Source organism: Dendropsophus ebraccatus, chromosome 15 (genome assembly GCF_027789765.1).
Source record: "Dendropsophus ebraccatus isolate aDenEbr1 chromosome 15, aDenEbr1.pat, whole genome shotgun sequence".
Taxonomy (NCBI): Eukaryota; Metazoa; Chordata; class Amphibia; order Anura; family Hylidae; genus Dendropsophus; species Dendropsophus ebraccatus.
Window position 1 is genome coordinate 13,501,296 of NC_091468.1, and position 13,944 is coordinate 13,515,239.

The 13,944-nt window shown below is 42.7% G+C and overlaps 1 protein-coding gene across 2 annotated transcripts in view; it reads left to right on the forward strand.

Moving 5' to 3' along the window:
• INTS7 (integrator complex subunit 7) overlaps window positions 1-13,461 on the forward strand; it is a 31,109-nt gene extending 17,648 nt beyond the window's left edge. For both annotated transcript variants that reach the window (XM_069954236.1, XM_069954237.1), the window contains exons 16-20: window positions 988-1,056; window positions 1,280-1,412; window positions 3,861-3,959; window positions 7,991-8,176; window positions 13,046-13,461. In XM_069954236.1, the coding sequence (XP_069810337.1) occupies window positions 988-1,056; window positions 1,280-1,412; window positions 3,861-3,959; window positions 7,991-8,176; window positions 13,046-13,348 (790 nt within the window). In that variant the 3' untranslated portion in view covers window positions 13,349-13,461. The remainder of the gene's footprint in view (window positions 1-987; window positions 1,057-1,279; window positions 1,413-3,860; window positions 3,960-7,990; window positions 8,177-13,045) is intronic.
• Window positions 13,462-13,944: the final 483 nt, after the last annotated feature.

Here is a 13,944-nt window from a genome sequence, read left to right on the forward strand (position 1 = left end):
TTACAACGTGGGAACAAGGCCTAACACTGTACAAAATAAGGCAGCTTTGTCAGCCATGTCGGCTCCTACACAATTTGCATAGCTCCCATTGATGTTAATGACAGTTGTGTTAGTGATGTAACCCTGCAAGCTCCCAGTGCCACTTGCACACTTCCTGGGCTGTTTTTAGCTTTCAAAGCTACTCTGTCTGCCACAAACAAGTCAGAGGGGGCAGGGACAGCATGCTTGTTATAGACCCTTTAGGGTACAAACCCACTTGCCGGATCCGCAGTGAGTTCCTTGCTGCGTCTTTGCAGCGAGACTCACCTGCGGATCCCGGCCCTATACTTTCAATGACAGACAAACACGCAGCAGGAATGTACATGTAAGTTGAAAGTTGGTCAAACTCATTGTGGGACCAGCCTCCTGTATTATGTATTTGAGACTATTAACTCCCCTACAGTATACAGTGCTTTGGGGGGGGGGGGGGATAGATTTTCTGAATTTCAATGCCGGATCCTTTTGTTCTTAGGGTAGAAAAAAAACCCCCGCTGTATGAGGAATCAAGGGTATGGTTGGACGGGCCCTTATGAGGAGCAAGGGAGCGCCGACCTGTCTGATCAGCGCTTACTTGCTCTTCGTTCCTCGCTCGCTGTCTGTGCTATTATGGGGGTGGCCTATAGAAGAAAGCAGACCGTCACTGTCATCATGATTTTGGTTCATATTTGAAAACAACGATCTGCCAACATCATGCTTGACGGTTGATCATTGCCTTTCAACATGAGCTATTACACGAAATTATTATTGGCCGCAACGGCTGATAATCGGCCAAGTACGGCCGATAATCGCTTCGTGTAATAGAACCCTAAGGCAAGAGTTTATTCTTTTTTGTCTGTTCATAATTCAAGCACATTCTTGTGTATGATCAGGAAAGGAGGAATAGCTGTAGGCCATAGGACTACTGTTTGTATCTATGGGTTACTTGTCTTAATTCGAATCCTTTCCCAGACAACAGCAGAGCTGCCTTCTCATTTCTCACACCATCGAAGCTCTGATCTTGGATCCAGACTCCTGCAGGTAGAAAAAAATGGGGGAGATTTATCAAACATGGTGTAAAGTGAAACTGGCTCTGTTGCCCCTAACAACCAATCAGATTCCACCTTTCATTTTCCAAAGAGTCTGTGAGGAATGAAAGGTGGGATCTGATTGGTTGCTCCAATGTGGTAAATAGAAGGGGTCCCTAATCACAGTACCTACTTTTAATACCTTAAAATTCAAGACTGTATTTGTACTTTTTTAGTTTCCAGGAAAGCGGATTCAGCGGGACTTTACAGGCCGACAGCGAGTATGAGCGCCGGATGATGTCTGTCTTCAACCAGGTCCTGGAGGAGGTAGAGCTCTTGAGCAGAAAGCATCCGCCGGTCTCTCACCTGGTAAGATGCGACTGTGTAATGACGAAAAACAGAGGGGTTGTCCAGCGAAAATCTTTTTCTTTCAAATCAACTGATATCAGAAAGTTATATAGATTTGTAATTTTCATCTATTAAAAAATCTCAAGTCTTCCCATACTTATTAACTGCTGTATGTCCTGCAGGAAATGTTTTATTTTCAGTCTTACACAGTGCTCTCTGCTGACATCTCTGGACGAGACAGGAACTCTGTCTCGGTTTTCTATGAATCCCCATAGAAAACCTCTCCTGCTCTGGACAGTTCCTGTCTCATCCAGAGATGTCAGCAGAGAGCACTGTGTCTACATTAAATGTAAAGAAAACACCACTTCCTGCAGGAAATACAGCAGCTGATAAGTATGGGAAGACTTGAGATTTTTACAAATCCATATAACTTTCTGACACCAGTTTATTCGAAAGAAAAAGATTTTCGCTGAACAACCCCTTTAAGGCTGGTGAGGCAGGGGGGTTGCCACTAGGGCCCATCTTGATGACTTGTGATTCAGGCAGCACGAAAGTGATGACAGGTTCCCTTTTAAATGCTGTGATTTTTGCCTAATACACCGGCCATCCAAAAACATTAAAAGGGGTACTACACCGAAAAATCAGCTGGTGCCAGAAAATGCTAGAGATTTGCAATTCACTTCTGTTTAAAAAAATCTCCAGTATTTCAATACTTATCAGCTGCTGTATGTCCTGCAGGAAGTGTTGTATTTTTTGCAATAACGATCACATTTGAGCCATAATTGTTCCGTGTAAACACAGCGAACGATTAAGCGACGAGCGAGAAATTGTTCATTTTGATCTTTCAACATGTTCTCAAATCGTCCTTGGTTGTTCGCTAAAAATTCGCAGATCGCTTCGCCTAAACAGTCTTTCAAAGATTCACCCTATGTAAAAGACGATCTCAATAGCAATTTTTCTTACGATTTTTCTAACGATTTATTCGTCTAAACGGTGATCGTTATAAAAACCAAATTGTTGCCTTAGAATCGTTAAACGATCAATTGGGCGCATTATCGCTTCGTGTAAACACAGCATAAGCTTGTCGGTCATTTCCAATCTCTGCAGTTTATAGTAATGTCATCATGTGGCCACTGGGTGGTGCTGTTCTCTTTGTCTACTGCAGAAGACGTAATTATGGCTTTATTGCACAGTAGCCTCTGAGGTTATAATTTCATTCAACACCCAAATCCAAGGCAGGAGGGCTGTAGTGTGAGAAAGACATGGCACTTTGAACGTATGGAATTTAACCAGGTGGAGCCCATTTAATAAATAGCATTAATAATTCACATCAGCTGGTAGTGTTGCAAACTATTCAATGGTAAAACTGAAGATGCATTGGCTTCTAATGGGCCTCTTTGCCTGTTACAAAGTGCGCTGACATGCAGAGAGCCGTGACTAGTTACAGCCCTGTCTCCGCCCCATGACTTTCTAGTAGCGCTCTGCACTCCCAGCGCGCCAAAATAATAGACTGTTTTCCAGGATATGAAGTTACAGATGAAGACACAGCAGATATGGTAGGGGAGCAGATTAGCGACTCTATTGGGGTCCTATTAGAGGAAGCAATTTAACGATTACAAAGCGATAAACGATTACAAAGGACCACCTTTTCCTATGTGTACATAAACCGAAAGATTTGTGAACCATTAACGATTTTATGGTCAGCTCAAAAGATGCCATCAACGACCTCTGAACTAATTTTCGTTAGTAGTTTGATCGCTAACCGCATTCACGCGGAAAGATTATTGCATAAATTGGAACGATATAACTATTTTTCACATGATAATCTTTCTGTGTAACAGGGACCTTACGTACCGTGTGCAGCTTTATCGCCGCAATCTGCCGACCTTTTAAAGTAGTTATATGAGGTTAAAAGGGGGTTATCCAGCGCTACAAAAACATGGCCACTTTCTTCCAGAGACAGCGCCGCTCTTGTCTCTAGTTCAGGTGCGGTTTGCAATTAGGCTCCGTTCACTTCAATGGAACTGAGTTACAAAACCTGCACCCAAACTGGAGACAAAAGCGGTGCTGTCTCTGGAAGAAATTGGCCATGTTTTTGTAGCACTAGAAACCTCTTTAGGGTAGCTTCACACGTACCGTATCGCTGCGTCTTTAACACTGCGTTTTTGGTGCGATTTTTACATGCGAGTTATGATTTTCACATTGATTTGCGTTAAAAATGCAGCAATACGGTACGTGTTAAGCTACCCTCAAACAAACATGGCTGCTTTTTTTCAGTAACAGCACCACTCTTATTTATAGGCTGCTTCTGGTATTGCTGTTCATCTCACATCATTGGACAAAGCTGCAATACCAGAAACGGCCATGGATAAAAGTGGCGCTATTTCTAACCAGTTTTTGTAACCAGTCATTTAGATTACATGTAAGTAAGAAGCTACATACTTCTCATGATTCCACCTTGTTTTTCAGCACACCTCCTGCCTGTGTAACGCAGTCATCAGCCTCCTTAAAGTGCCTCTCTCCTTTCAGAGGTATTTCTTCCAGAAGCTGCAGTCTACAAGCATCAAGGTAAGGCCATTGCCGGTGCTCTGTATGCTGAGCGGCGCCGCGGCTGGGAGGAGGCCTCTTCCCCTTCTATATATATGGTAATGACTCGTGGCCAAGCTGCATATTCAACCAGCGCTTATTGTAGATCAGCAATAACCACCTTATGCATTTGGGGAAGGGGGGTCAACGACAATGGTTCCTTTTGATGAGAAGCCTTTCAAGCCCGGACGCTGAATGAAGCGGGGATCGCCCGAGATGATTAGATTTGTAGAACATGTGTCGGGTTTAGTTAATAGCAGCGTTACATTAGTAAATTTTGTTCTGTACAAGAGAAGGGGGGGGGGTCTTACTGATCTCCCTGCCGATGCCAGGAATATAGTGAGGGTATGAGCAGAATGAATGTGCATTAATAATCCGCTCCTTACACTCTGGTTTCCAGGTAGGACACCATTTACTAAATGAGGTTTTTGGATTATTACCTCATTTGTAATAACGCTACATATAAGAGACTATAATTCTGTTATTTATGAGCAACATAGAGGAAGACCCTGGAAAAGAGACGCGGAGCTCCTAAGAAGCACTGGTTTATAGTGTAGCTCCGCTTACTAAGAACTGATGTCAAGATCAAGAGAGAGAAGTTTTAGCTTGTACCTTTGCCAACCTGCAAAACTCCCCTGCCATATTGGCCATGAGGAGAGATGAGTATCTCTCCTCAGATGGCAGACTGCAGAGTCCCCTTAGGGCGGCATGTTCCATAGAGGGGTCAGTGATCATATTGTTCAGCAACTTGTGCAACATACCTCTCTGTATTGTTGGCTTAGTTGACCCTATGACCTACAAATGATGAACACAGTTGTGTAATGCAGGACAGTCATTCGGGAACTATATGGTATGGCTATCATATAGAGATATATATACAGTGATCCCTCAACTTACAATGGCCTCAAGATACAATATTTTCAACATACAATGGTCCTTTCTGAACCATCGTAACTTGAGACCAGACTCAACATACAACATATAATGCTATGGACAGTCAGGATCTGCGGCACATGTAAATAACTAGATGATCAATCAATGAAAGTGGCCATTTTACTGGTAAATCCCAAGTATTACTGAAATCCCTGCACTGGTTGGCTGTCTAGTAGTGATTCTCCAGAGTATAGTGTGATACTTCATGTCCTGTATTGCATAGAATTTTGGTCTCAACAAAATTATGCACACACAAACACTGTATATATTTATATATAAATATCTATCTATCTCATATATATATATATATATATATATATATATATATGTGTGTACTGACACTATAAGAGTCCTTTCTGCTTTCCTAATAATGATATAATCACTGAAATTAAGGAAATGTAAAATATACCTTTTATTTCTTTTTCTTTAAAATTGTGTCAAGAAAAAAATGTATATTCAAAATAGTCCAAAAAAACATACACAAAAAACTTCAAAAGCGGCCAAAAAAAACAAAAATCAAAAATTCATATGTTCTCTATTCCATCATACTCTTCACGGCCATCATCTCGCTGCCTATTGATTGCAATTAGTAAGAGAACGTCCTATCTCTGTAATCTGGTACAGTAGTCACACTTTGCTTGTACCAAGATATATTGCTTAATGTCTGTATTGCACTGTTATTATTGATGGCACATGCGGCCATCATCAGAGCTGTTCACAAGTGAATCCATCTGATACAGAGCGAAACTAGCCCCTGAAGATTTACCGCATAAAAAACGCGTAGGGATATCAACAAAACGACTGAATGGACCCCAATGAAATCAATAAGGGAAGTCATTTCGGATTTTTATTTGTATAAAATGTTTGCATTGAAAAGTGAAATTATGCAAGACATAAAAAAAAAGATGGATTGTGCACCTTATTAAAACAATTGTTGCAATGAAAAAAGAGGTTATGTGCAAAAAGAAATACAAAAGTAAATAAGTGCAATAACTACATGTGCAATAAAAAAATATAAGAGTGCAATAATAACAGTGCAATAGAGACATTAAGCAATATATCTTGGTACAAGCAAAGTGTGAATATTGTACCAGATTATAGAGATAGGACGTTCTCTTACTAATTGCAATCAATAGGCAGCGAGATGATGGCCGTGAAGAGTATAATGGAATAGAGAACATATGAATGTTTGTTTGTTTGGGTTTTTTGGCCGCTTTTGAAGCTTTTTGTGTATGTTTTTTGGGATTATTTTGAATGTACATTTTTTTCTTGACACAATTTTAAAGAAAAAGAAATAAAAGGTATATTTTACATTTCCTTAATTTCAGTGATTTTATATATATATATAAAATACACATGTGTTCACACACACACACACACACACACATATATACACATATTTACAAGGAGGATTCAGTTTACTGCCCTAGCCATGGATTCAAATACACTAGCCAGGGCAGATTGGCTTCTTGGCGCTTTCCCCTACTATTACTTTATGTGATGAGCCCTTCAAGAATATGGCCTCTAAGCCAACCAGGTTATGTTCCTGATGAAAGTACATGCTATGGTAATCTTTCAGATTAATAACCATCCCTGTAATACAAGGACCATTATAGGCAGCCAGTATGGGAGCTGCTTGTGCGGAGCTTCTGTCTGTTCTATCACCTAAAGAGTCACTGTCCTTAAATTTTTTTTTGCAGAAATCAATAGTCCAGGCGATTTTAAGAAACTTTGTAATTGGGTTTATTAGGCAAATATGTCATTATCTGCATGTAAATAGACTTTTCCCAGGTCCCCCCCCCCCCTCCTCTCCTTTCTGTCATCCACTGCTCAGAATCAGGAAATCTCGACTGTTTTACATCAGTCGGATCCTGTCTTCTATGGAGAGGGGAGAGGGGAGGGGGAGGAGGGGGATTAGTCAGTGGCAGAGAGCAGAGAACAAACGAGTACACCACTGGGAGCTGCTGAAAACCCCTATTCAGAGGTCAGAGAGGTCAGTGCTGATGTCAGAGGAGAGAGCCTGGTGATGTAGCTGTAAATTAACTCTTTGTTGTCCTGGCTTGGTGCCTCATCTCTCCCCTATCCATAGAGAACAATGAAGACAGGGGGGAGAGCTTCAAACTGCTTTTTCATGATCAAAATGCATTTTTTGGCTAATAAACCCAAATACAAAGTTTCTTAAAATCACCTGTAAAAAAAGCTTTTAATGACAGTGACACTTTAAAGGGGGGTCCTGAACAGGGGACACCAGTCTATATTCTCTATATACCCTGATGGGACATATGGACAGGGATTGTCTTTATGAGAATGGAATTTTACTCTAATCCAGTGATAAGTTTTAGATCACAGCTTATGAGCAGTCTGTTGGGGCCGGCAGTACATGCTATACATCACAGGTGTCAAACTCAGGCTCTCCAGCTGTTATAATACTACAACTCCCATCATGCCTGGATAGATAAAGCTTTGGCTGTCCAGACATGATGGAATTGTAGTTTTGCAACAGCTGGATGGCCAGGGTTAGACACCCCATCTATACATTGTACACACATATGCTATCTAGCTTTATGTAGGAAGCTGGAGGAGCAGGTTACTTTCCGGTCACTTCCTTATTGTAGCTGAATTTGCAATGTTTGAAGTTAAAATCTCCTGATTCCTCAGAATTATGGCCACCAGTGATCATCCCAGCAGGGCTTTGCCTTAGGACAGTGTGTTGCTTCATGTACTGCAGACATTGGCCTCGGAGGAGAACAGTAATGGGGGAAGGGGGAGTACGGAGCTGGAAAGGCAAAACCTAATTCTGCCGCTGTATCTCTCCTGCATACTGTCCCATAGCAGTGTCCTGCACACACGTGAATACTCCACATTATGTGATGTCAGTAAGAGGGGGTGTTAGTTTTGTTTGATTTTTTTTTTATTTTTTTATTATATATATAAATTTTTTTATTTTTTTTTATTTGTTTTTTTTTTATAAACTAAAATGTACTGTGATGAGTATTGGATTTTTAGCTTTAGGTTATTCAATCCAATAATCTCCTATGTAACTATGAATACTACTCGTCTTCTTTTTCATTTTGGATTAGCTGGCCCTGTCTCCATCACCGCGCAATCCTACCGAGCCCATAGCCGTACAGAGCAACCAGCAGATGGCGCTGAAGGTGGAAGGGGTGGTTCAGCACGGCTCCAAACCTGGCCTGTTCCGTAAGATCCAGTCTGTCTGCCTCAGCGTCTCCTCCACTCTGCAGAGCAAACCGGGACAAGACTATAAAGTAGGTTGTGTCCATGTTAGAATGTAACAATGTTTTTTTAATATATATTTTGTTTTTTTTCTCTTGGTCTTACTTTAGACCAGACACATTTTAGCTGTTTTGATACCTGTTAGTTGATCCTGTTATTGTGTAATGCTAGGATAAGCGTTCTGTCCCGGCCATCCTACCCCTTTCTAGTGATAATCAATTGAGCGGGTCAGCTGGGGGCGGATCGGCGCTTTGGAGGCGGGCAGTGCTCCTAACGGTCATAATCAGACCGTGGAACTAATTACTTACTGCACCGGCATAGTGCCAAGAAGGAAGGTAAAAGACATACCTTCCTCCTCGGCGTCTCCTGCACAATAGGAACATAGCAGCAGGTTAGATTCGTCTTACCTGCTGATAGTTACACTTTGAGATTGGTGGGGATCTGACTCCTGGGACCCCCACGAATCCTAACAATGAAGGGAGATCGGCGCCTGTTTGCAGAGCCTTCAGCAGGCATGATTAATCATCCGGCCATCGCAGTATTGTTCCTGCCGCCATTTAAATATGTTGCTTTTGGCCACACATCCTGTTTTTACAGGGAGATGTGCGGCCGATAGCCATAAACGGCTGCAAAACAATCACTAAATTGTTCATGTGTCCCTTTGTGGCCGATTGAAGACTCTGTAAACAAGCGCTGATCATTTAGGGCCCTATTCCACCGGACGATTATCATTCGCATAATCGTTAACGATTAACGATCTCAAACGACCGCAATTACGAGACCTGAAAACGTTAACTCATTTCCATGGAACGATAATCGTTACTTATGATCGTATTTGCGATCGTTTTTTCTTCGCTATTTCTTCGCTATTGCATTCGTATCTACTGCGAACGACGTCTTATTCAATGCAAACGTTTTGCGAATGAGCAACGATCAAAATAGGTCCAGGTCTTATAAAGCGATCAACGATTTCTCGTTCGGTCGTTAATCGTTTACTGCTATTCAAACGAACGATTATCGTTTAGATTAGAATGATTTAACAATAATCGTCCGGTGGAATAGGGCCCTTAGGCTGGGTTCACACTGCATTTTTTTATCTGTTTTATGCAAAACACAGATGCATTTGTGTGCATCCATTTTTCCATTGACTTCTATTCCAAAAAAAGGATCAAAATGCATCCGTTTTTTTAGTGTTCACAAAAATGCGGTCAACCATGTTTTTGTGTCCGTTAAAAAAAAAAAAAAGATTTGTTTTGATTCATTTTCTTTTATAATGGAAGTCAATGGAAAGAAAAAGCGTCCCCCGGCTTCCATTCTGTTGGATAGAGCAGTCCTGTAGTGGCCTCTTCATTCTTGTGACCAGTGGGGGTCCCAGGGATTCCCACCAAACAAGTGATGTCCTATACTAGTTTATACCTCTTTACCACTGTGCAGATCCACAGTTCACAGCTGGCTTCTCCCATATCACTGCATGCAGGAAGCTGATCAGTAACCGATGACACAGCCTGTATAGTACATGTGAGCAGTGTCTAAGGACACCAATAACCTGCAGAGTAGTAGATACCGAACTATACAAAGGGCAAAGGCCGAGGACAGATCAGACAAAATCAGCAATATCTGACATGTTACCCAGATAACGCACCCTAAGGATATGGATTTCACTGCTTTATAATTGTTTTATAATGTATCTGTGATTATAAGAAGTGCCGGCGTGTGAGAAATGTTATCCGGAGCGTACCTGGACTGTATCTGGCCAAGATCCTTGTCTTGTATAATGTGTAATGAGCGAGTGTGACAAGGGCCGACTTGTGAACTAGTGACAGGATGAAGGGGGCCCAATGCTCATTGTGTGTGGCTCGGCCGCCTGGTTGGATCCTATAGAAGAGCCGCTATCGCGATAAATGGTGAAAATGTATTTGGAGTCAGATCACACAGGACATGGCAGCTTGCTGTATATGGGGCCTCACAGACCAGTCAGAGAGTCCATGCTGAGCCTTGGTCACTGCTGAAAGTGTCTACAATGGGCATTCACTCTAGAATGATGGTACAAGGTGCTTGGTCTGATGGGTCACGTTCTCCATCATGTGGACGGCTGGACGCGTGTGTGTCACTTACCTGGAGAAGAGATGAGAGCAGGATGCACTATGGGAAGAAGACAAGATGGCGGGGGGGGGGGGGCAGTGTGATGGCCAATGTTCTGCTGGAGGACATTTAATAAGACCAGCATACTCTTAGTGACGTGTCAGAGATTTGTATCGGTTGGGGTCTGGGTGCTGAGACCCCCACCTATCATTAGAATGAAGGGGCAGGCGTGTGCAGCAGCAGCGCCCGCTCTGCCTCCGCATCTCTGTGGATGAAATTATAATGGAGCCCTATAGAAATTCCGGTACAGCGATTACCTTAACCCCCATAGGGCTCCATTATAATTACATTCTCTGCTGCTTTAGCAGTGAGACGGAGATGAAGGGGCAGATGTGCTCATTCTAACGATCGCTGGGGGGTCTCGGCACCCGGACCCCGACCGATACATGACGCTATGAGGTATTTTTTGGATTGATTTCAAGGCTGTTAATTTTATATAAGAACGGACGTTTTAAAATGGCTTATTTTATTCGGCAACAACGGCCGTTCTTGTCATAAAAAAAATACATAGTGTGAACATAGCCTAAAAGTGAATGGAAAGTGCCTAAAAGTGAATGGAAAGTGCTGCGTTCACTAAACATGGTCCGGATCCTGGTTACTTAGACTGTAACGATTACAAGTTTAAAATACAACTTTGCAGCCACCATTTCCACGCTCTCTGGCTGCTGCTGCTGCGGAGCGATCACCTTGTCCCAACCAAGTCCACAGCATTTACATCACATATAGTAAAAAGCATTTAGAGTCCTTTTTTTTTTTTTTCTTTTTTCTTGCCTAGTCTCTGGGCCCCTGCTGGGAAGAGTCATCTTGCATTCATGTATTCAGAAGGTCACAGATTTCTGGCCTTTGTAGAAGCCTCAGAGCAAAGAGCTCACAAAGCGGCTTCATCCACAAAGCAGCGCATAGCTGACGGCTCGCCCGCACCCTGATGCCAAGTGACATGTCTGGGAGCTGTAGTAATTGGCAGCGCCTCGGTGCAGCCGTCACAGATTGTCATCACTGCCTCTAATTGAGTCCTTTTTTTATATAAACCTGAACCTCACCGGGGTGGCTTTAATTGTGTGAAGGTTTAAAGGGGTAGTTCCCCCCAAAAAAAAATTCTTTCACATTAACTGGTGGCAGAAAGTGCCAGAGATTCGTAATTTACTTCTGTTAAAAAATCTCAAGTCTTCAAGTACTTATCAGCTGCTGTATGTCCTGCAGGAGGTGGTGTATTCTTTCCTGTCTAGAAAGCAGGAGAGGTTTTCTATGGGAATTTGCTACCTCTCTGGACAGTTCCTGACATGAACAGAGGTGGCAGCAGAGAGCACGGTGTCAGACTGGAAAGAATACACCACTTTCTGCAGGACATACAGCAGCTGATAAGCACTGGAAGACTGGAGATTTTTTCATAGAATTAAATTACAAATATTTTTTATAACTGTAATTTTTATTGAAAATTTTTATTTTATGACAATTAGGACATAAAAATTACAAATCTTTGGCACTTTCTGGCACCAGTTGATTTGAAAGATTTTTGGGGGGTGAACTTCCACTTTAAGAGAAAGAGAAATTGCAGTGTGACGATGTAGGTGAGGCTCTGTGACGTCATGCTTTGGCTGTTTGACATAAGAAGGCCTAAGATATATGGCCGGTGCCTGTATTGGCCCCTTCTTTTGCATGCAACAGATTATTTGCACAATTTCTGCCATTGACAATCGGTTCCATTCATATGAACGGAGTTGTTTTGGTGGCAACAGATCATCTGCCGGTGAATTCAATCTAAAGAGACCTGAACGCCACCCAATACACTCTCTGTATTTACGGCTGGCTGGTCGATCACTCATCGCCTGGACACTCATCTGCTATGCCTTCCCCCTCCCCCATGATTCCCTCTTCCTTGCACACATACTATGCATTGCCTGAAGGAACTATTTAGAATAGCGCTGCTGGGGGAACATGTCTACCTCTAATCCTACATTATGGGGCCGGACAGCTGCGTGGTTATTCAGATGTTTCGAATTTTTGGATGGTGTTTAAAGAGACTGTCAGACGGTTTCTGCTGTCCTTTCTCAGGGTAGTATAAACTAGTGACAGAGAAGCTGAGCAGAATGATGTATCACTTACATTGTTCTGTGCAGCTGATCCAGAGATATCCTACAGAATAATATGGACAATAAGTAGTCCTCTCCATTATGTGCATGAGCCCAGTAGTCCTGGATATTCATGAGAAGTAGAAAACTCCGCCCACCAGCTGCTGATTGGCAGTTATCTATCCATGCTGTGTATATGCAGTCAACCAGCAGCTGGAGGGCGGGGTGAGGGGTGTGGCAAGAATCCTATTCTCCTGCATATTAGGAGAACGGATGAACAGAATGATGTCAGTAATACACCGATCTGTTTAGCATTCCTATCACTAGTTTATGCTGCCCTGATTTAAGGCGGAATAAACCTAGTGACAGATTCCCTTTAACACTTGTAAGACCTGTGGCATAACCATCACTTAGCTAGCAAGTGGGACCCTTGTTCTCTGGATAATTGGGGGTCACACCGCGTCCGTGTACCCTAATAAGGTTTATGGGCAGGGTTTGGATTATCTAGAGAGCCCCTTTAAATTGCAGATAAAGTTTACAAAGTTATAGCTACAATACCACCTATAACAGTAAGATCAAATGATGGCCACAACTTATCAAAAGCACTGTCTAATCTATTCTTTATAATATCATGGTTTTAAAGGGACAGTACTGTGAATATGACTGTGACAATACTCTGTTTATCCTTAGTTGCCAGCGGAGTCGGTGAGAAGCGAGATCGAGCAGCGGGTTGAACCCCACAATGATTACTTCAGCACCCAGTTTCTTCTAAACCTGACCGTCCTGGGGACGCACCAGATCACCGTAGAAGCTTCCGTTGTGGACGCCAACGGCATCCTATGGAAGACCGGCCCAAAGACCGCCATCTTCGTCAAGTCCTTGGAAGACCCTTACTCTCAGCAACTACGGCTACAGCAACAGCCGCAGGTCCAGCAGCCCCCACAGCAGCAGCAGCAGCCGCCACCGCAGCGGATCGCGTATTCCAGATTTTAAGGTTCCTGCAGATAGAGAAGGTTTTGTTACCGCTACTTGTAATGGACTCTTTTTATCTTTCTGTAAACTGTGGGGAAAGCTTTTTCTATAAAATATCTGTGTAGAAACCTCCAGCATTTTGTGCATTGTCCATTTCATTTCTAACTAGACGCGGCTAAGTGCACTCCATCTCAGGCACTTACAATATGGAGAGAGCTCGTCAGGATCAGACACCTGTACACCGTCTCCTCTATGGAAACATATCAAGAGGGAGAAGTACTCCGAGAACAACATGGAGGTAGTGTATACAGTACATCACATGCACACGTTATGACTAGTGTCAATATGTTCTGGCTCTGCAACATTAGCCGAACCTGAAAGCTCTGTGTTTGATTCCCCATGGCTGCAGAAGTCGGATAAGGAGTCCTGGAAAACATGGATACAGCCTATGGCCTATGGTTGTATGCGTATTTTCCAGGACTCCCTAGAGCGGCATCAAACGTCTGCAGCCGCAATGAATCGAACGCTGAGCATTCAGGTTCAGATAATGTTACCGAGCCTAAACATTTTGACAGGTTCGCTCAACACTAGTTATGTCGTATTGTTCAGTGCTTCGC